This window comes from Oncorhynchus mykiss, chromosome 15, assembly GCF_013265735.2.
Source record: "Oncorhynchus mykiss isolate Arlee chromosome 15, USDA_OmykA_1.1, whole genome shotgun sequence".
In the NCBI taxonomy this organism is placed as follows: Eukaryota; Metazoa; Chordata; class Actinopteri; order Salmoniformes; family Salmonidae; genus Oncorhynchus; species Oncorhynchus mykiss.
Window position 1 is genome coordinate 66,649,832 of NC_048579.1, and position 24,493 is coordinate 66,674,324.

Sequence of the window (24,493 nt, forward strand, 5' to 3'; positions counted from 1 at the left end):
ATGGCAGTGTTTTCTCTATGCCCCATGGCAGTGTTTTCTCTACTCCCCATGGCAGTGTTTTCTCTATGCCCCATGGCAGTGTTTTCTCTACTCCCCATGGCAGTGTTTTCTCTACAGCCCCATGGCAGTGTTTTCTCTACGGCCCATGGCAGTGTTTTCTCTACGCCCCATGGCAGTGTTTTCTCTACGCCCCATGGCAGTGTTTTCTCTACGCCCCATGGCAGTGTTTTCTCTACAGCCCATGGCAGTGTTTTCTCTACTCCCCATGGCAGTGTTTTCTCTACTCCCCATGGCAGTGTTTTCTCTACAGCCCATGGCAGTGTTTTCTCTATGCCCCATGGCAGTGTTTTCTCTATGCCCCATGGCAGTGTTTTCTCTACAGCCCATGGCAGTGTTTTCTCTACTCCCCATGGCAGTGTTTTCTCTACTCCCCATGGCAGTGTTTTCTCTACAGCCCATGGCAGTGTTTTCTCTACTCCCCATGGCAGTGTTTTCTCTACAGCCCATGGCAGTGTTTTCTCTACTCCCCATGGCAGTGTTTTCTCTACGGCCCTTGGCAGTGTTTTCTCTACTCCCCATGGCAGTGTTTTCTCTATGCCCCATGGCAGTGTTTTCTCTACGGCCCATGGCAGTGTTTTCTCTATGCCCCATGGCAGTGTTTTCTCTACGGCCCATGGCAGTGTTTTCTCTATGCCCCATGGCAGTGTTTTCTCTACGGCCCATGGCAGTGTTTTCTCTATGCCCCATGGCAGTGTTTTCTCTACGGCCCATGGCAGTGTTTTCTCTATGCCCCATGGCAGTGTTTTCTCTATGCCCCATGGCAGTGTTTTCTCTATGCCCCATGGCAGTGTTTTCTCTACGGCCCATGGCAGTGTTTTCTCTTTGCCCCATGGCAGTGTTTTCTCTATGGCCCATGGCAGTGTTTTCTCTATGCCCCATGGCAGTGTTTTCTCTACGGCCCATGGCAGTGTTTTCTCTATGCCCCATGGCAGTGTTTTCTCTATGGCCCATGGCAGTGTTTTCTCTATGCCCCATGGCAGTGTTTTCTCTACGCCCCATGGCAGTGTTTTCTCTAGAGCCCCATGGCAGTGTTTTCTCTATGCCCCATGGCAGTGTTTTCTCTATGCCCCATGGCAGTGTTTTCTCTACAGCCCATGGCAGTGTTTTCTCTATGCCCCATGGCAGTGTTTTCTCTACGGCCCATGGCAGTTTTTTCTCTACTCCCCATGGCAGTGTTTTCTCTACAGCCCATGGCAGTGTTTTCTCTATGCCCCATGGCAGTGTTTTCTCTATGCCCCATGGCAGTGTTTTCTCTATGCCCCATGGCAGTGTTTTCTCTATGCCCCATGTCAGTGTTTTCTCTACAGCCCATGGCAGTGTTTTCTCTACTCCCCATGGCAGTGTTTTCTCTACAGCCCATGGCAGTGTTTTCTCTATGCCCCATGGCAGTGTTTTCTCTACAGCCCATGGCAGTGTTTTCTCTACAGCCCATGGCAGTGTTTTCTCTACAGCCCATGGCAGTGAGTGTTTTCTCTACTCCCCATGGCAGTGTTTTCTCTACAGCCCATGGCAGTGTTTTCTCTACAGCCCATGGCAGTGAGTGTATTCTCTACTCCCCATGGCAGTGTTTTCTCTACAGCCCATGGCAGTGTTTTCTCTACAGCCCATGGCAGTGAGTGTTTTCTCTACAGCCCATGGCAGTGTTTTCTCTACTCCCCATGGCAGTGTTTTCTCTACAGCTCATGGCAGTGTTTTCTCTACACTCCAGCAGGAGACCACATACCTTCTATAGCCCTTATATCCATTGACCCATTCTGTCTATTATAAAGAAGTGATGTTGAACTTCCATAGGTCATCTTTACAGTACGGGGATCTGTGTGCCATCTAGTGGCAATCCCATGACAACAACGGTGACTTGCATTTCAATACAGTCTACAATAGGCCAACCTACACACAACCACAAAGAAACAAACCAGTGGGTTAGCAAACATATGGTGTCTTCCTATTCATTCATCTGACTAAGACCCAGTACAAACATATGGTGTCTTCCTATTCATTCATCTGACTAAGACCCAGTACAAACATATGGTGTCTTCCTATTCATTCATCTGACTAAGACCCAGTACAAACATATGGTGTCTTCCTATTCATTCATCTGACTAAGACCCAGTACAAACATATGGTGTCTTCCTATTCATTCATCTGACTAAGACCCAGTACAAACATATGGTGTCTTCCTATTCATTCATCTGACTAAGACCCAGTACAAACATATGGTGTCTTCCTATTCATTCATCTGACTAAGACCCAGTACAAACATATGGTGTCTTCCTATTCATTCATCTGACTAAGACCCAGTACAAACATATGGTGTCTTCCTATTCATTCATCTGACTAAGACCCAGTACAAACATATTCTTCCATATAAGAGCTATGAGTGGAACGTCGAGCAGTGGAGGCTGCTGAAGGGGGGAACGGCTCATAATAACGTCTGGAACGAAGTGAATGGAATGACATCAAACACATGGCAACCGTGTGTTTGATGTATTTGATACCATTCCACCTATTCCGCTCCAGCCATTACCACAAGCCTGTCCTCCCCAATTAAAGTGCCATCAACCTCCTGTCATCAAGAGAGCCTCTTTTCCATGGTAAAACCAGGCATATTTCAATCCATCTCTAAATCCGAGATAGCTTGTTGTGAGACACATCGGTGTTGCATTCCTACCTACCAGCTGTTTAGCCTTGTCTATGCTGCACTACAGACCTGTCATTGACACAACAGAACAGAATGCCTCAGTTCAAAGCTACATGAATATGCATAGATATAGCTAAATTATGCTTGTTGTAATGGTTGATGTTTTTGCAGTCGTGCTGCACGTTTCCGAGGATTGCTGTGTCATTAACAGGTTGTATCTATCAAGCGTCTCAGAGTTGCTGACATAGGATCAGATTTTGTGTTTTAGATTATAATGAATATGATTATATGGACAGGGGAGACCTGACTCTAGATCAGAACCCATACTCTGAGACACTTGATACATACAACCCCTGATGATTAGCCCGCGACACAACTGCAAAAAGGTTAAGTGAACCGCCTGGGCCAGTTAACCTGGATCAGCACCGATGTTTCAAGCAGTGAGCACGTGTGTGCCTCTGCTTTGAGGAATCTAGGGGTGTATCTCAGTCATCTAAAATGGGTTCTTCTCCTTGTCTCCTTTCCGCCATTGGCATCCACCATACTGCTTTACATTTTCAGATGAGTACAGATGAAGAAGAGACGAGGGCAGGAAGCTACTCCAGACTATTGAGATGCACCCAAAGAGAGCAGTCACTGCAATGTCAATGACATAATAAACCCTGTGTTTAAACAGCCTTTTTAAAGGGGTACAAATATACTGTAGTGTGTTGTTTTATCATTGGTAAGTCACCTATCACACCATTCCAAAGGTGTGTGCGTGCACGTGCACACGCACACACTCACCACAGCAGGTTGGTGGCACCTTAATTGGGGAGGATGAGCTCGTGGTAATGGCGGAATGAGTGGAATGATATCAAACACATGGTTTCTATGTGGTTGATGCCATTGCATGAGCGTCGTTCCAGACATTATTATGAGCTGTCCTCCCCTCAGCAGCCTCCACTGTCACACACACACATACAGCCCTTGTGTTCTCGGGGCAGTACCCATGGTAACGAACCCTGTGAATTCACAACACGTTTGTGACTCTTGGGGCCTGGGAACATAGATTGTGCTACTCTCATCAGTTAAGCTGAGGTTTCCACATGCACACTCTCTCTGTGTGACTGGATGGCTGCAGCGTCTGTGTGTGTGTGTGTGTGTGTGTGTGTTTGTGTGTGTGTGTGTGTGTGTGTGTGTGTGTGTGTGTGTGTGTGTGTGTGTGTGTGTGTCTGTGTGTGTGTGTGCGTCTGTGTGTGTGTGTGTGTGCGTCTGTGTGTGTGTGTGTGTGTGTGTGTGTGTGTGTGTGTGTGTGTGTGTGTGTGTGTGTGTGTGTGTGTCAGTCAGAGGGTTCAGGGAGTTTGTGCCCACGCAGAGAGTGGTAGAGAACCTTTTAAGGTACCTGCAGGGATTCTGTGGTAGAGCACCATTTTAGGTAACACGCTGTGCCACTGTAGGCTCAATTAGAGTGGAGATGACGACCTCACGAAGGCCTTTAGTGACACTGTGTTAACTGTTAACCATCTGTCTCTACACACCAGTGGAATCTTCAAAACTACAGACATAGAGTGACACACAGTGCAAGACGTTGTGGCTGATGAACATAAACAGCTGATGGTCATTGCATTCCAGTCACATAATTGATATACAGGGAACTTAGACTACTAACTAAAGTGTTCGAACAGGGGTGTCAAACTCATTCCATTGAGTTTAGTGTCTGTTTTTTTTTTATTAAGACCTAGACAACCAGGTGGGAGGAGTTCCTTACTAATTAGTGACCTTAATTCATCAGTCAAGTCCAAGGGAGGAGTTAAAACCCGCTGACACTCAGCCCTCCGTGGAATGAGTTGGACACGTGAACTAGAATGACAGCTAAAATGTAATCCCCTGAAAAGCTAGGTAGAAATGGAAGTCCATTGGAACAGAGAATAGTGACCTCTTGTGGCTAATCCAAAACATGAACCTCCAGTTTAATTATTCATGGCAAGGGGGTGTTTTCATCCACAAGGAAGGCTGCCTCTTCCTTACACAGCATAACACATCAATGACCTTTTCTTGACACATAATTTCTGCCTTTAATCAATGAAATCTCTCTATGGGAGCCGTGGTCAACCCACTGAAGGATGTGGACAGAGAGCTTGTGATTCTACTTCAGTATTTACTATACTCAGCACTGAGAGCCCACTATGGTTGCCTTTACACAGGCAGCCCAATTCTGATATATTGCCACTAATTGGTTGTTTAATCAATCAGATTGGCTCTTTAGCCTATAATATCAGATTTAGGCTGCCTCTGTAAACACAGCCATTGTGATTCAGCAGGTACCTTAGAACTGAGTCACATCTTCCTCCACGGTCTGGGTTCAGATGTCCTCTGGTGAAGGAGTAGGCTTCACTGTCTGTTGGAAAGTATTTTTAAAAACGTTTTTAAAGAAGATGTAATACTGTGTAATTCACCATAATGTAATTCCAGTAAAAAATGTGTTTTTCATCAACTCAACCTTTTATCTGTGTGTTTGAGTGTGCAAACTGACTGCTCCCAGTCCCACCTGTGACTAAATGGGATAAAATGGCACCATTTGAAATGACTGTACAACACAAACAAAATAAATTTTGTCAACTCAGATTCACATGCATCAGACTGTACCATATAGAACTGGACAGAAGTTACACAACAACAACAAGGCTAGGTTTTACAGGAAATGTTTAATTAGACAACTGAACGCATGCCAGGAAGAACCATGTTACAGCAGAGGTATCTGTTCTCTCCTCGTCCACCCTACACACCGTGAGAGACCAGAAACATACCACAAACCACCAGGAAACCTTGCTATCTGCTGTCCATTATTGCAATGACACATCAGTCTTGTTGTTTACTGAGGGGGAAACACATAGTTGTATGAAAAGTTGAAGGTCTTAATACAAGTTTTGGGGTTGGAGTAACATCACTGGGGTGTATTCATTAGCAGACACCATAGCAAAACGTTTAGCTACAGAAAACGATTTGCGACAAAAATGTGTGTTTGTTATTGGACAAGTTCAGGTTAGTCCCTCCCCGTTTAGGCCTGTTTGCTTCTGTTTGGTTCCTAATGAATACACCCCTGGTACATGTTGCCATCTTTGTTTTGGCAAAAAGAAAGAATATTCACATCTCTCTTGCACATGTTGCCCACGGGACCTTTACCTCTCACAGGAAACATCTAGAGACAATAGAAAAGATGCACTTAAGTAGCATTCACATGCAGCTTTAACTCAGCGTCCTCAGACTAGGTTTAGATTGGAACCTTTTCCTTACTAATTCTTACATAGGAATTCACAGCTAATGTTTATCAGGTTTTGGGTAGTATTATCTTACATAAAATGAGTATTTGGGATGAACGAATGAGATAGGTGGATGGGATTCCAAACTCCAACGAAAACACCTCCTGGGTAGAAAAATGAGCCATTTAGGAAAAGACCAGAAGAGACAGAAACGTAGAAGAGGGTTTGAGAAACTTGTGCTTATCATCCTGAAGGCTCTCAGTCTGGATACTGTAAAACACACAACAACCCCCTGCTCCCACCTTCATCCCGTGGTTCACTTCCGAAACACGCCCCCCCCCGGAAAAAAACGGAGTCCTTGACAGAGGAAGTCCGTCCTCATTGGTCCGTTTGTGTTTCTCAACGTGCCACAGTTTTTTTTCTTGATTATTGATGAGCCAAAATACCAGAATATCAAAAATAAATGCAACCCTTTCACAAAACAATGAGAAATAAATAATCAGTGGTGTTCTGGTTGTATATATTTACATACATAAAGAGTCATTTTGTTGTTGTATGTATATGTACAGAATCAATAGGCAGTCTGTTTTCCAGACTGAGCACGAACATATGACTGGAATTATAAATTCACACGCAACTCCAGGAGAAAGCAAAGAAAGAAAAATAACTTAAAGGGGCAGGTCAAAAAATTCTACTACATAATTGTTTACCCCTACAGGGATGCAGTGGTTTGTAGGGAGAGAGAGAAGTAAATATCAAATAAAAACAGAAAATAGATTTTTCTTTCATAGGACTCCTTTTAACATAAAAAAACCTTACATAGCGAGTAACTGGCGAGAAATAGCTTATTCAAATCATGAATATTGACTGACTACGACATGCACAATGCTTTTCAAGCCTTGGGAGGAAGAGAAGCTTGATTTTGCTGCACAGATCACAGGCTAATGTGGATTTTGTCGTTTTATATTGAATAATTCTGTTATTGAACTATAAACAATATGCAGGGCACCGTTGTGGATTGTTAATCAGCTAACTGTGCCCCATTTAATCTGTTTGACCTATAAGACAGTCAAGCTCTATGTACAAGCCCAAAGTGCTCATTCATGAGAGTCATTGTGAATCGAATCAGTTGAATAAAGTTGAGCCGACAAACTGTATTGTGGGAAATGCAGTTCACTCTCTGAAAATGACTGTGCTTCTTTTGATGTATTTCGGTTCTAGTTTGCAATCGACTGGACAAATGATTCTTATCCTCATAGTTCTTCCATTCTCTATATAGTGGACATCCTCTTCCTTCTGCGCATGTCAACAAGGCCAGTAGCTGCAGTAATGGACGTCCCTACTGAACTTAAATGTCTTAACCCCTTCTGAAATGTCTTCTGAAATGTCCTGTAGAGGTCATTGTCCAAACTTGTCCAGAGGTCTGAATATGTATCATCCTCACTGAAAATGAATGTTTTTTAACCCCATCCCAGTCCCATACGGAAGTAGCGTCTGTACAGAAGGGCCATGTGTCCGCCAGATAACTCTGTCCCACTTGCAACACGGACCTGGACTACACAGTTCCTCAAATTGTACCCCCTGGGCCACTATATCCACATGGTTAGCATGTACAGTACGCATACGATTCCAGTTTAGCCTCAGTCTTCAATGTCCTGTTAGTCGCCAGTCTTCTCCAAGTCTTCACAGGGTATTTGCAGTGTGTGTGTGTGTGTGTGTGTGTGTGTGTGTGTGTGTGTGTGTGTGTGTGTGTGCGTGTGCGTGTGTGTGTGTGTACCCAGGTCTGTAACCCTATGACCTAGTAGCCATGGCTACTGTGTGTGTGTGTGTGTGCTTTGGGTGTATGTTTTAGAGCATTCCATTTGGATGGTATATTTCTGTCTACATATTATGTGTGAATGAGCATATGACCATGAGTATTGCATTATGTGGGATCCTACATTATATCTTTATGGGATAGCAAGTCTATGTTTTAATGTACAATATGTGTGTAAGTGTGTGTGTTGCTGTGTGTGTGTCTCAGACACTCCGCGGGGGTCTCTGTTGCTCATGGGTTCTCCTGTTTCGCCCCTTCTTATTCTCCTGCATTCGCCTCCACTTGGCCGTGTGCTGGGGTCCACCTCTGGCCCCACCACCAGGCACCTGGGTTCCCCCCAGGGCGCCTTGGCCCTTCTGGGGGCTCTGGGTGTTGGGTGTGGCCTGAGAGTTCTGGGCATTCTGGTTGTTGTTTTTAGGGGCCTGTGCCTGGGTTAGCGTACCCGCATGGTGTTGCACCTTCTGGGGGTTCGTGCTCCGGGGGCTCCCTTCTTTGTTCTGCTGCTGCTGCACCGTAGGATGCCCGCTCTGCTGCTTCTGGGCATTGGGTGCACCTGCGCCAAGAGGACTACTTTTAGGCTTTAGGCCTGAGCTTGGAGCTCCGCCGTCAGGCCTAGCCAGACTTTGGTCATTGGTGGTGATGGTGGGGGTTTTCAGACGCCGCTGCTTGCGCTCCTTCCGCCACACACGCTCGCAGAACTCCTCCACGCTGTTCAGGTCAGGGTGGTCGAGGAGGGAGAGGAAATCCCTGTACCACAGCTTGTGTTTTGTTGAGTGCCCTGCACCAGCAGGCCCACCTGCACCACCAGACCCACTACCTGCGCCACCAGACCCTCCAGCTCCACCCTGAGGCCCACCAGGCAGCAGCTCACCCAGCCTCTGTGTGGGGATGACCTGGAGGGAGAGGCGGAGGAGGGGCTGGATGAAGCCGTGCTCCACAGCGTGGCAGGTGTAGACGCCTGAGTCGGCCTGGGTGAGGATGCGGATGAGCAGGCCCTGCTCCGTGCGGATCATCCTGTCCTCGGACTTGATCTGGAGAGAGAGATGGAGAGGGAAATGAGGGGGATGAGAGGAAAGGGAGGGGGGAATAGAAAGGGTGGGGTGGATTCAATATCCACTCAATATGGTTACATTTGAGTGCATGGCAATTGATTATTAACAAACTGAAGCAATTTCAGGTAATCATTTGTGAAGGTTTAGTGTGATTGCAAAGTTATTGAAAATGATTGGGACGTTATTGAGAATGATGGTAAATAGGACACATCTTGCATGCAGAGTGTGTGTGTACCCACCTCATGTTTGCGGTCCTCGTTGGGTCTTTGGAGCTGCCAGTAGATGAGGGCTCTCTGGGACTTGGGACTACACTCCAGGAACATGCTGCTGTTCTCCACTCCGTACACACTCCTGTCCTCCACATGACCCAGCCCGTCCACGTCATCTACACAGACACAAGGATAAGGTTACCAGAGAAACACCACAGTGGGGTTTTGTGTGTGTGTGTGTGTGTGTGTGTGTGTGTGTGTGTGTGTGTGTGTGTGTGTGTGTGTGTGTGTGTGTGTGTGTGTGTGTGTGTGTGTGTGTGCGTGCGTGCGTGCGTGCGTGCGTGCGTGCGTGCGTGCGTGCGTGCGTGCGTGTGTGTGTGTGTGTATGTGTGTGTGTGTGTGTGTGTGTGTGTGTGTGTGTGTGTGTGTGTGTGTGTGTGTGTGTGTGTGAGAGATGAAAGCGTAAAATACAAATCTAAAGCGTTTGTACCATGATGCTGCAGGTCGGAGCACTGGGAGAGGGGATCTCCATTCCTGATGTCCTGGCGTCTCGTTCTCCTATGAAACAACCAAAGAAACATACACATGTTAGATTGTGTTCCCAGTGAGTTAATAAACGTCCCTCACACACAACATATCAACCTGTAGGTGTCGGTCAGGCCCCTCACTGCTCTGTTTCCTCAGACTTATTTCTCTTCTCCCCAGTTCCATCGGGAAGGAGCCAGTGATTGAGGGCTCTATGTACTGTGACGTTTCTACCACTAGAGGGCGGTCTTAACCAGTGACACAGCTGACACATTTGTGCAGTAAACTGAAGAACAGACCAGAACTGTTTATTTCACCATCAGTCCTCTGTTAAGTCTGATGCTATTGAGTGGGTGGATAAATAAAAAGAGAGAAAATCACAGGCACATTTAAAAACTACCTTTTGCTTCTATTAAAGGAATGATTCACTGTGATTCATCGTTCAGGGACATGTCATTACTAAACATGAAACACAGATAGACTGGGCCTTGAAAATCCTGAGTATGTCCTCCACGACTTGAAAGACCCTTTAGTCGATACAGTGTGTGTGTGTGTGTGTGTGTGTGTGTGTGTGTGTGTGTGTGTGTGTGTGTGTGTGTGTGTGTGTGTGTGTGTGTGTGTGTGTGTGTGTGTGTGTGTGTGTGTGTGTGTTTTAGAGCATTCCATTGGGACTGTATTTTTCTGTCTACATATTATGTGTGAATGAGCATATGACCATGAGTATTGCATTATGTGGGATCCTACAACAGGCTTCCCTGTGCTCCCTATGTGTTCCCTGGTTCATTACCACTACGTGGTCTTACGTGTCGTAAAAATCTGAAGGGAGAGAAGGGAGCACAGCCAAAGGTGAAGGTCTCTAGGTCTCTAGGTCTCATGTCAGGGTTTCTATAACCATACAGGACATATATATATATATATATATATATATATATATATATATATATATATATATATATATACACACACACACATATAAACAACATGTACACACACCCACACACATAAATAAATACACTTACATATGCATACATCCCCTCCGACGCACACACCCTGCTCCTACCCAACACCCAGACACACACACTCCACCACTCTTCCTACATTTCCTCCCAAGCATTCCTGCCTTTGGCTGTCTGAACACGTGCAGGGCAGTCCGAGTGCCTGCTGAGCCAAGCCCGGGCGTCTGGTTCTCATTTAGCTGGAGAATAACATATTTGGAGAGTACTGGAGCGCCCCAGCAGCTCTGACCAAGGGTGTACCACCACCCCTCTACCGCCCTCCTTCTGAGGCTGCTATTCAATTCTCTCATACTTCCCTAGTGTAGATGTTGATCTTAGGTCAGTTTTGTGTTTTCGGAACTGATGGTTAGGTTTCAGGGAGGGTACGCTGATCATAGATCTGTATTTAATAGAGAGTTGTGCTGGACGGAGGTGGAGGGCTGGTAGTGGTCAGGCTAATCCTGCTGAATGGAGGAGAAGGTCATTTATGGGTGTGTTTGTTCATAGCTCTCGGCTGGTGGGGTGAAGAAGTCAGACGGCTCCTGTTGGCCTATTATTTGGTGTGTGTGTGGCTATGTGGGTGTTTTATAACTCTTGGCTATAGGGTGAAGTGGTTCTAACACTGCTACTGGCCAGGACTGTGTGTGTGCGGGGAAGCATGGTTTTACCACCCCTGAGCTGTGGAATGCACAACAATCACACAAATTGAATGTGTGTACCAGTGTAAATGTGTACGTGTACAAAGGCAAGAACAGTAGGTGAACCCTTTGGAATTACTCAGATCTCTGCATAAATTGGTCATCAAATTTGATCTGATCTTCATCTAAGTCACAACAATAGACAAACACAGTGTGCTTAAACTAATAACACAAAAATTGCTGTATTTTTCTTGACTATATTGAAAACATCACTTAAACATTCACAGTCTAGGTTGTAAAAAGTATGTGAACCCCCTAGGCTAATGACTTCTCCAAAAGCTAATTGGAGTCAGGAGCTAACCTGGAGTCCAATCAATGAGACCAGATTGGAGATGTTGGTTAGAGCTGCCCTGCCATATAAAAAACACACACAACGTGTGAGTTTGCTATTCACAAGAAGCATCACCTGATGTGAGCCATGCCTCAAACAAAAGAGGACCTAAGATTAAGAATTGTTGACTTGCATAAAGCTGGAAAAGGTATTTCTCTAAAAGCCTTGATGTTCATCAGTCCACAGTAAGACACATTGTCTATAAATGGAGAAAGTTCAGCACTGTTGCTACTCTCCCTTGGAATGGCCCTCCTGCAAAGATGACAGCAAGAGCACAGCGCAGAATGCTCAATGAGGTTAAGAAGAATCCTAGAGTGTCAGCTAAAGACTTACAGAAATCTCTGGAACATGTTAACATCTCTTTTGACGAGTGTACAATACATAAAACACTAAACAAGAATGATGATCATGGGAGGACACCACGGATGAAGCCACTGCTCTCCAAAAAAACAATTTCTGCACGTCTGAAGTTTGCAAAAGTGAACCTGGATGTTTCGCAGCGCAACTGACAAAATATTCTGTGGACAGAGGACACTACAGTTGAGTTGTTTGGAAGGAACACACAACACTATGTGTGGAGAAAAAAAGGCACAGCACACCAACATCAAAACCTCATCCCAACTATAAAGTATGGTGGAGGGAGCATCATGGTTTGGGGCTGCTTTGCTGCCTCAGTGCCTGGACAGCTTGCTATCATCGACGGAAAAATGTATTCCCAAGTTTATCAAGACATTTTGCAGGAGAATGTTAGGCTATCTGTCTGCCAATTGAAGTTCAACAGAAGTTGGGTGATGCAACAGGACAACGGCCCAAAACACAGAAGTAAATCAACAACAATGGCCTCAACAGAAGAAAATACACCTTCTGGAGTGGCCCAGTCAGAGTCCTGACCTCAACCCGATTGAGATGCTGTGGCATGACCTCAAGAGAGCAGTTCACACCAGACATCCCAAGAATATTGCTGAACTGAAACAGTTCTGTAAAGAGGAATGGTCCAAAATGTCTCCTGTTATGCAGGTCTGATCCGCAACTGAGTTTGGTTGAGGTTGTTGCTGCCAAAGGAGGGCCAACCAGTTATTAAATCCAAGAGTTCACATATTTTTTTCACTTTGCACTGTGAATGTTTACACCATGTGTTCAATAAAGACATGAAAACATATAATTGTTTGTGTGTTATTAGTTAAAACAGACTGTGTTTGTCAATTGTTGTGACCTAGATGAAGATCAGATCTAATTTTATGACCAATTCATGCAGAAATCCAGGTATTTCCAAAGGGTTCACATACTTTTTCTTGCCACTGTATGTGATATGTGGGCATGTATGTTTGTATGTGGATTCTGTGTATATATGTGTATGCATAGGAACTTTTCTGTCTGTTTGTCTTTCTGTGTGTGTGTGTGTGTGTGTGTGTGTGTGTGTGTGTGTGTGTGTGTGTGTGTGTGTGTGTGTGTGTGTGTGTGTGTGTGTGTGTGTGTGTGTGTGTGTGTGTGTGTGTGTGCGTGTGCGTGTGCGTGTGTGTGTGTGTGTATTCATACTTTATGTTTACAAACCAGCATCCTACTACTTCAGACCCTCATTCTGCTTTTCTGCATTCATACTTGCCTGTGTGTGCATTTATGAGAATGTCTGTGTGTGTGTGTTCTTACCGCTTGGCGGTAGGGAAGTAACGGGAGCACTCTGTTCCATCCCAGGCACAGTAGGGGTCACGGGCCAGACAGCACTCAGCGCAAGCCTTCCCGTACACCTCACAGCGGTGCAAAGGCATCTGGGAAACGCCTAGCGTCGAGCCCAGGTACAGCTGTTGCTGTTTGGTGGAAAGCTCCATTGCTGTGATGGGGGTGGGCTCCTGCAGAAAGACACAGTTAGAGAAGATATAACACTCTGATTCATTTAGACACCCCCCTCATAACTCCCTATGGAATTTCCCCACTCCTCCCTTTTATTTCAGAGCTAGACATTGATCATGCACGCTTCACTTCCCAACAAAATGACTGGTGTTCTATTGAATATTTTCCATGTAAATGCAATCAATTATAACCATAACCAGTTTCCCAGTGTGTGACCGTACCCTGAACACGGTCATCTCCTCCAGGACCACCTCTTCCAGGTCATGCCAGCTCTCTCTTGGGATGGTAACCACCTTCAGGACCGTGCCAAGGTCTAAAACAGGAAACATACATCAGTATTCAGTTATCTCTCTGACTCAAACCACGTACAGGACCGTGCCCAGGTCTACAACAGGAAACATACATCAGTATTCAGTTATCTCTCTGACTCTAACCACCTTCAGGACCTTGCCCAGGTCTACAACAGGAAACATACATCAGTATTCAGTTATCTCTCTGACCGTAACCACCTACAGGACCGTGCCCAGGTCTACAACAGGAAACATACATCAGTATTCAGTTATCTCTCTAACCCTAACCACCTACAGGACCGTGCCCAGGTCTACAACAGGAAACATACATCAGTATTCAGTTATCTCTCTGACTCTAACCACCTACAGGACCGTGCCCAGGTCTACAACAGGAAACATACATCAGTATTCAGTTATCTCTCTGACTCTAACCACCTACAGGACCGTGCCCAGGTCTACAACAGGAAACATACGTCAGTATTCAGTTATCTCTCTGACTCTAATCACCTTCAGGACCGTGCCCAGGTCTACAACAGGAAACATACATCAGTATTCAGTTATCTCTCTGACTCTAACCACCTACAGGACCGTGCCCAGGTCTACAACAGGAAACATACGTCAGTATTCAGTTATCTCTCTGACTCCAACCACCTTCAGGACCGTGCCCAGGTCGACAACAGGAAACGTACGTCAGTATTCAGTTATCTCTCTGACTCCAACCACCTTCAGGACCGTGCCCAGGTCGACAACAGGAAACATACGTCAGTATTCAGTTATCTCTCTGACTCCAACCACCTTCAGGACCGTGCCCAGGTCGACAACAGGAAACATACGTCAGTATTCAGTTATCTCTCTGACTCTAACCACCTACAGGACCGTGCCCAGGTCTACAACAGGAAACATACATCAGTATTCAGTTATCTCTCTGACTCTAACCACCTACAGGACCGTGCCCAGGTCTACAACAGCACATTCAATACACTACAATATAACTGTTCAGTCACTCAAGGTCAAAAGAAGGAGGCAACGAATCCTTGCAGGATTTCCTTTTTATTGAAGTTGATGTCAAGGTGAGCGTCGCTCAAGGGGACATTTGCTTGACTTAGGTGCTCATGCAGCGTAACAACCTTGAGCACAAATCATAAATTCCCCCCCAAAAAACATAGCATTCAACCAGTTGGATTGCTAATTTAAAAAAAAGGATAATCTAAAAAATAAATGAATCATATCTCACTGACCTGTTCCAATGAACATGACGTCGTACTGTCCGTCCTCGGCCTCCACCTTGTCCACCACTAGCTGGGAGAACTGGTAGTCCACATCAGTCCTCACCACGATGGGACGACCCCCGATGGGGTGCACGGGGTTAAACATGGCCGGGTGGCCCCGCGCAAAGGTGATCACATCATCAGGGAGGTCCTTGGTGGAGTCAAAGCCCCCAAACGTTTTACTGGGGCACTATGAAGAACAAGAGGCTGTAGGTCAGGTTTAATACATCTATGTGTCTGGAACTGAGGTCATAGCTGGGGCACTATGAAGAACAGGAGGTTCTAGAGTTAACAAGTCACATTTAATACATCTATGTGTCTGGAACTGAGGTCATAGCTGGGGCACTATGAAGAACAGGAGGTTCTAGAGTTAACAAGTCACATTTAATACATCTATGTGTCTGGAACTGAGGTCATAGCTGGGGCACTATGAAGAACAGGAGGTTCTAGAGTTAACAAGTCACATTTAATACATCTATGTGTCTGGAACTGAGGTCATAGCTGGAGCACTATGAAGAACAGGAGGTTCAAGAGTTAACAAGTCACATTTAATACATCTATGTGTCTGGAACTGAGGTCATAGCTGGGGCACTATGAAGAACAGGAGGTTCTAGAGTTAACAAGTCACATTTAATACATCTATGTGTCTGGAACTGAGGTCATAGCTGGGGCACTATGAAGAACAGGAGGTTCAAGAGTTAACAAGTCACATTTAATACATCTATGTGTCTGGAACTGAGGTCATATGTATTTCATGTTGAGCCGTGTTATAATAAGTAGGGAATATGGTTATTGAGGTTATTGTGATGAATACTAATACTAATACTAATACTAATACTAATACTAATACTAATACTAATGTTAAGTTTTCCTTTCATAAGTCACCTATTACCTTGCTATAACTATTGATGTCCATGACTTCTATAAAAGTTGACATGTGTGCCATTAGTCACTTGCTACTTCCATACGTAAATATAGATATCAGTTGTGAATTACTTGTATTTGTCTATTAGCTTCTAAGTAGCAGCTATGAGGTGCTATAACTTGTCATAACCCCCATATGACTCCCCTGTGACTCACCGTGCCAGGGCGGGGGTAGGGCACCCTCCCCTGGAAGGGTACCCACTGGTAGGTGGGCCCATCTCGGTGGGCATAGGGACCCAGGAAGACCCTCCGGATGTCTGCCATGTTGTACATACACACTGCTGAGCCTTTGAATATGTTACTGTAGAGGGGGAGTAGGGAGGGAGGGAGAGAGGATGAGAAGAGAGGTAGAGGGAAAGAGGGAAAGAGGGAGAGAGGGAGAGGGAGAGAGAGAGGAGGGGGGGAGACTGTGAGACCCATAACCATCACAACATAAGACAATAATAATATCCAGGTCTGATATTATAGCTGTAGAAGAGGACAGAATCAAAGCTCACCCTGACATACAACAGACAGACCAAGAAGAATGTTGTCATAATTTAATGGAGAGGATGTCGGTTAGAAACATGGCTGTGATAGAATCCAGCTTCCAGAGAATGGACAGGAATTTAGGCCGGTTACCAACGAGCGAGACCGTAATTCACCCCTAATGGAACACAGTTGGAGGGAATGATGGGAATGCTGTGTTGCAGTATTCCACCACTGTAGGTTTTCCAATGGACAATTCCATCACTTGTTCCAAGTTCTAAAGTGTATCTGTGTGAATCGTAGGGCTGGACAGAATCATTTACAAGAAATGATTCAAGACCATAACAATTCCTCTAGAATGAATTTAAACAAATCCATGCACTGCCACAAAATACAAAACAATACATTTTAATTGACTAGATGCACATAATAGTGATTATTTATGGACATGCAGTAGTTTATTGGTCCATCTGATACTATATTCCCCTGTGGCTTGGGTAAAGTAGTGCACTGCGCTATACAGAGAATAGTATCACTTGAGATTAGAGCTGGGCGATGTGGAAAACCATCCATAACACCATAAATAGAACGTTACGTTTATAACAGCAGTGTTATTGGTCCATCTGATACTATATTCCCCTGTGGCTTGGGTAAAGTAGTGCACTGCGCTATACAGAGAATAGTATCACTTGAAATTAGAGCCTGGCGATGTGGAAAACCATCCATAACACCATAAATAGAACGTTACGTTTATAACAGCAGTGTTCAACCGTTTAATATTATAACAATAAAAAAATGGAAAACATGTTTCTTTGCAACAAGGCCTATTGAGCAAACGACACTCTGGAGTATCTGACGTAGACTTTGGGAAAGCAGCTGCGATTCGGCGACCAGTGTGGCGAGTGCCGCTGGCTGTTGAGAAGCTTTCTTGACATGGACATGATGTTTACTATCACATGGCTAACCTTTGTTTAACCAGCTAAACAGCTGCTCTCAGTGAAAATCTTTCTAAAAACAGAAAACGGACACAATTCAACGGATATGAATCAACAAAGAGGTAAGAATATGTAGGATATAAGAATATGTTGAAGACTAGCTGCTCACTTTTGTGTCTGCAGGTATACCTCCCTCACCTCTTCAATGAATATCCCATAGGCCTCTACATCATGGACAAGATGTGTGTATGAAAACCACTATCAAAACAGCTTTTTTCATTCACATTTAACACACAAAAAACAAGGTATGAATACTGTCGTGTGCATGTTTTGTTGATCATCTGTATAATGACTATTTTTGGGATTCACAGACTTCACCCTCCCTACACCTCTGATGAATATAACAGGGAACCTGTTAGATCACGTTGCACTGCAAAATCATTCTGGCTGTGGATACGGAGAACATCACCACATTAACATCAACAGGCCAGAGGATAAACCCATTAGACTTGGGGCTCTGCTGGGAGTTTACCTCATATTTCCATTTATTCATTCTGCTTTGCTACTAAAATCATAATAAACACTGACAACTGCAATATGATGTTATTGTTCTCATTGTTATGCATATTGTTATTATTATTAATAATAATAACAATATCAATGATAATAATAGGGGAGGGGTTAGTTCAAAAATGTACCCCAAAAGGTTCTTCAAAAGGGTTATTTGAGGAACCATTAAAAGGGGTTGTTAAAAAGGGTTATTTGAGGAAGCATTAAAAGGGGTTGTTAAAAATGGTTATTTGAGGAACCATTAAAAGGGGTTGTTAAAAATGGTTATTTGAGGAACCATTAAAAGGGGTTGTTAAAAAGGGTTATTTGAGGAACCATTAAAAGGGGTTGTTAAAAATGGTTATTTGAGGAACCATTAAAAGGGGTTGTTAAAAAGGGTTAATTGAAGAACCATTAAAAGGGGTTGTTAAAAGGGTTATTTGAGGAACCATTAAAAGGGGTTATTAAAAAGGGTTATTTGAGGAACCATTAAAAGGGGTTGTTAAAAAGGGTTATTTGAGGAACCATTAAAAGGGGTTGTTAAAAGGGTTATTTGAGGAACCATTAAAAGGGGTTGTTAAAAAGGGTTATTTGAGGAACCATTAAAAGGGGTTATTAAAAAGGGTTATTTGAGGAACCATTAAAAGGGGTTGTTAAAAAGGGTTATTTGAGGAACCATTAAAAGGGGTTGTTAAAAAGGGTTATTTGAGGAACCATTAAAAGGGGTTGTTAAAAAGGGTTATTTGAGGAACCATTAAAAGGGGTTATTAAAAAGGGTTATTTGAGGAACCATTAAAAGGGGTTGTTAAAAAGGGTTATTTGAGGAACCATTAAAAGGGGTTGTTAAAAGGGTTATTTGAGGAACCATTAAAAGGGGTTGTTAAAAGGGTTATTTGAGGAACCATTAAAAGGGGTTGTTAAAAGGGTTATTTGAGGAACCATTAAAAGGGGTTGTTAAAAAGGGTTATTTGAGGAACCATTAAAAGGGGTTGTTAAAAGGGTTATTTGAAGAACCATTAAAAGGGGTTGTTAAAAAGGGTTATTTGAGGAACCATTAAAAGGGGTTGTTAAAAGGGTTATTTGAGGAACCATTAAAAGGGGTTGTTAAAAGGGTTATTTGAGGAACCATTAAAAGGGGTTGTTAAAAGGGTTATTTGAGGAACCATTAAAAGGGGTTGTTAAAAAGGGTTATTTGAGGAACCATTAAAAGGGGTTGTTAAAAGGGTTATTTGAAGAACCATTAAAAGGGGTTATTAAAAGGGGTTAATTGAAGAACCCTTTTAAAGCGGTTCCCCGACAGTTTCAATTTGAAGAACCCCTAAAGGACACTCCAGGAACCTTTTATTTTTAGAGTGTACAGCGCAAACTGATCTGGGACCTTGGCTATAAAGCACAACCTGATCTGGGACCTTGGCTATAAAGCACAACCTGGTCTGGGACCTTGGCTATAAAGCACTAGCTGGTCTGGGATCTTGGCTATAAAGCACAACCTGGTCTGGGACCTTTTCCTATAAGGCACAAACTGGTCTGGGACCTTTTGCTATAAGAAACAAACTGATCTGGGACCTTTTACTATAAGGCACAAACTGATCTGGGACATTTTGCTATAAGGCACAAACTGATCTGAGACATTTTGCTATAAGGCACAAACTGATCTGGGACATTTTGCTATAAGGCACAAACTGATCTGGGACCTTTTGCTATAAGGCACAAACTGATCTGGGACCTTGGCTATTCAGCACAAACGGATCTGGGACCTTAGCTATACAGTACAAACTGATCTGGGACCAGGCTAGCATATTGTGACAATGACTATAGGAGTTGGCTATACAGCACAAACTGATCTGGGACCAGGCTAGCAGTGATGTAGGTGGCATAGGAGCATCTGTCCACCCAGAACCCCAGATATCAGTAAACCATTAAAGATTAATGGAGGAGCTTTTGTAAAATGTTAATTAGGGAGAAATGTAATTAACCGCTGGGCATACACAAACACTCTAATCCCTGACACGCCTGAATGTTGGACAGACACTAGTGCATATTGAATACACACACACACACACACACACACACACACACACACACACACACACACACACACACACACACACACACACACACACACACACACACACACACACACACACACACACACACACACACACACACACACACACACACACACACACACACACACACACACACACACACACCACTGGTATCAGTACCATCGATCTATCAGCAGCAGCCTATGGGCCTCATTAAGTGGAATATTAAAAGCCAGTCCCCTGAATCCCCGGCTCTATTCATCTCTGAAACAGGCCACTTACAAAAACAATTAAACCAGTCTAATTCCTCAAAGCCTGTAATTGAATTTTCAAGTGCTGTGTTACACTGCATGCATTAGAGATGGTGGAGAGGAACAGACCTGCACAGTGATTGGTTAAACAAAATGATGAGCCTGTTTTGTTTGTTAACGAGCTTGGCTTCTCCCTCTCCCTCTCCCTCTCTCTCTCTCCCCCCCCCCCCCCCCTCTCTCCACTCACATCTCCTCTCTCCACCCCCCCCCCCTCTCTCTCTCCCTCCCACCTCTCTCCACTCACATCTCCTCCCTCCACCCCCCACCTCTCTCTCTCTTCTAATTTTCTCTGTACTCATTCTTATTATTAGGTCTGTGATTAATGATGAAGTGTTTGTCCTAATCGTGCGGCGGCGGCTCCAGACAATGCCGCTCGAACATGGCACGCCGAACGCCGCCAGCCGTCTAATCCATCATCTGAAGAAGCCCCCCTCGCCAACATTGTTTTTCGCCTCAAGCCGCTTTTAACTCGCTTATTTCATCTCGTACTGCCCAGCAGTGTGTACAGTACAATAGAACCACGGCTCTGGAGGCTACCCCTGTCGAGGTCTGAGCGTCGGCCAGGGAGAGGGAGACGTTCCCTGGGGAGCGAGGATTGTGTCCCCCCTCCCCCACCCCACTACCTCTCCACCACTTAATCAGATTTAGCTCCAAGGTTCCACAGAGTTTTACAATGAAAGGGGACAGGTAGCAGAGAATGGGGAATAGGCTAAAAGGGATTTTCAATCTGAGGAAGAGGTGAGACAAGGTGATGTCTGGCCACCTGGAAGAGGATTAAAGGAGGCAAAAAGGATTTTATAAAGGATTGTTTAGGGATTACAGAAAGAGAGAGAGAGGACAGTAGAGATATGAGCTTTGTGGTGTTTTAGTAATTTGTCTAGAATGGTTTCACTGTTATACAGTACAGATCCCCTAGCAAACATAGCACATGTGTACTATGATCAATAGTAGTAGTATTGAATACACACAAGGGCACAGTAGGTTTTATGAGTCATAAATATCTAGATCATCACCTAGAAGTGGTGAAGACAGCATAGATCACTGGGTTCTTAGGATCTTTGGAGCTCATCAGAAAGACATCCTCTGAAACACATAGAAACCACATCAGAACATTAGCACAACCATCCCGACATCATACAGTGTTTCAATGAAACGATGCTACCATACGTACCCCTCTCGGGTAGAAAGTACCCACAGAGAGGCTCACATACACACACACAGTTCCTTACGCAGCTCGTCGAAGTGTGTGTCGATGCCGTTGAGGCCTGGCACTGAGCAGGTCAGTCTGGCCTTGAGGAAGGTGGTCCACTTATTGACCAGACTCCTGTGACCTCCCAGGTCATTCTGCAGGGACACACACACACAAACACACACACACGTTACACACACAAATAAACGCACACACGCTACACACACAAACACACACATTACACACACAAATAAACACACACACGTTACACACACAAACACACACGTTACACACACTCACAATACACACACAAATAAACACACACCGTACACACACAAACACACATACGTTACACACACAGATAGTCTACAGACAGGCATGAAAATCCACAATATATAAGACTTGTGTGAATTCAGCTTTGATACTGGGGAACATCTGTGTATGTGACATATTTCTGTGTCCCTGTGAATGGAACTGTGTGTGTGAGAGTTTAACATATCCATGACTTGTGTGTGAGTTTAATATATCCATGATGTGTGTGTGAGTGCATGCTAGTTTGTTTCAGTGTGTTTTGTGTGCGTGTCCATGCGTCCATGCGTGTTTGCGTGTCTGTCTGTGCATGCCAGTGTGTGCATGGGATGCTTGTGTGTGTGTTTGTGTGTGTGTTGTTACCTTACACAGTTGTCCTATGCGGGCAATAGTGGCCTTGCCAGTGTGTTCTCCGTCCATAGCGTTCTCTTTGAAGAAGAGGAAGATCTTATCATCCTCAGGGTTGTCACTCTCTGGGATCAGGTTTACACCTACAAACCTGGGGTCTGACACACACACACACACACACACACACACACACACGTTAACAAATACACGGGTACAAACACACACGCGCACACACACACACACACAAATTGGTTACAGACATGATCATACATTCAAACACATATGTGCAAACACAGATACATGAGCACGCAAACAAACACCAGCTTGATAAACAAACAATTACTAATTTTCACCAGGGCTTAACCATGAAACCCTCATATCCGCATTAAACCAACCGCTATTTAATTCCACCATGTCCTCCATCCTCCAGTCCATCATAACCCCTATTAGAAGACACCTCCATCCTCCAGTCCTCCATAACCCCTATTAGAAGACACCTCCATCCTCCAGTCCTCCATAACCCCTATTAGAAGACACCTCCATCCTCCAGTCCTCCATAAACCCTATTAGAAGACACCTCCATCCTCCAGTCCTCCATAAACCCTATTAGAAGACACCTCCATCCTCCAGTCCTTCATAACCCCTATTAGAAGACACCTCCATCCTCCAGTCCTCCATAAACCCTATTAGAAGACACCTCCATCCTCCAGTCCTCCATAAACCCTATTAGAAGACACCTCCATCCTCCAGTCCTCCATAACCCCTATTAGAAGACACCTCCATCCTCCAGTCCTCCATAACCCCTATTAGAAGACACCTCCATCCTCCAGTCCTCCATAACCCCTATTAGAAGACACCTCCACCCTCCAGTCCTCCATAAACCCTATTAGAAGACACCTCCATCCTCCAGTCCTCCATAAACCCTATTAGAAGACACCTCCATCCTCCAGTCCTCCATAACCCCTATTAGAAGACACCTCCATCCTCCAGTCCTCCATAACCCCTATTAGAAGACACCTCCATCCTCCAGTCCTCCATAACCCCTATTAGAAGACACCTCCATCCTCCAGTCCTCCATAAACACTATTAAAAGACACCTCCATCCTCCAGTCCTCCATAACCCCTATTAGAAGACACCTCCACCCTCCAGTCCTCCATAACCCCTATTAGAAGACACCTCCACCCTCCAGTCCTCCATAACCCTTTTTTAAAAGACACCTCCATCCTCCAGTCCTCCATAAACACTATTAGAAGACACCCCCAAACAAACACATATGACTCTGATTTTATGTAATATACACTTCAGAATGTGTAACAAATGGCACCCTATTCCCTATATAGTGCACTTCTTTTGACCAGGGTGCACTACATAGGGAATAGGGTGCCATTTGGGACACAGCCCTAATACATCGATTGCAGATTTCGGAGTGCGAGGAAATCAAACTCCTAAATGGCTTGAGCCAAGAGCCTAGGGCTTCAATATCCCCCAGCTAGAGGGATAGAGCTCTTTACGGAAAACTGATCTGGGAGCAGTCAGTCATGGAGGCGTCGGCACGGGAAAGGAGAGATGGCGTTTCGCCAACCCAACTAAGTTAGAGAGAGAGCAACAAGCGGGGCAGTGTTATGGTGGCGGTAAGCTCCACACACACACACACACACACTGACACACACGCACACTGACACACACACACACACACACACACACACACACACACACACACACTGACACACACGCACACTGACACACACACGCACAAGGGTGCGAATATATTTGGCCACAACTGTATATACACACACACTCACACAATACAGGATGTGGCCGTGAAAAGGGAGACCCCTGGCCAAAGCAGGACCTTTACGCTGCCAGATTTATACTGTCTCCATGTGGATGGGAGTCCCAAACACAGACATGCAAGTACGCACACACACACAGCCATTTAATAAATGCACAGTGCGTGAGCAGACGGATGCACACACACACACACACAAACACACACACACACACACACCACAACGGCTGCACTCATGCCATTCAATACATTTAATGTCGGACAAAGGCCACTTCATTGGTCGTGGGCTTAACTATAAACCCGAGTTAGGAGTGTTAACAGATCGGGAGGATGTGTAAATAAATGTCTGCCACAGTCTGTCTGGCCAACCTAGGGTCTGAAGCCTTCTGAAGTGCATACCTATTCACATGGCCATTAAGGATTCTCTCTGAAGTATGAACGCCATGCTCACCATTCATACTAGTCTAGAGTCTAGAATAGAAAAGAATCCATTCTGGTAATCCCCAAATTACAATAACCAGAGAGGATTTATCCAGAGCCAGTGGATGGAGAAGCCAACAGACAATAGGAGGATTAAGGTGAGAAGATTACCTTTTGGGTAAATCTCTCTTTCTGAATGTGTCACGGCATTCATCACCATGGAGTGGGTT

The 24,493-nt window shown here is 44.7% G+C and overlaps 1 protein-coding gene across 1 annotated transcript in view; it reads right to left on the bottom strand.

Moving 5' to 3' along the window:
* Positions 1–5,366: 5,366 nt before the first annotated feature.
* Positions 5,367–24,493, bottom strand: part of LOC110501008 (semaphorin-3aa) — a 57,835-nt gene continuing 38,708 nt past the window's right edge. The window contains exons 7-16 of the mRNA XM_036945010.1: positions 22,069–22,211; positions 21,437–21,551; positions 21,221–21,290; positions 16,053–16,197; positions 14,943–15,162; positions 13,636–13,727; positions 13,214–13,413; positions 9,508–9,575; positions 9,048–9,193; positions 5,367–8,787 (exon numbers count right to left, since the gene is read on the bottom strand). Of these exons, the coding sequence (XP_036800905.1) occupies positions 7,960–8,787; positions 9,048–9,193; positions 9,508–9,575; positions 13,214–13,413; positions 13,636–13,727; positions 14,943–15,162; positions 16,053–16,197; positions 21,221–21,290; positions 21,437–21,551; positions 22,069–22,211 (2,027 nt within the window). The 3' untranslated portion in view covers positions 5,367–7,959. The remainder of the gene's footprint in view (positions 8,788–9,047; positions 9,194–9,507; positions 9,576–13,213; positions 13,414–13,635; positions 13,728–14,942; positions 15,163–16,052; positions 16,198–21,220; positions 21,291–21,436; positions 21,552–22,068; positions 22,212–24,493) is intronic.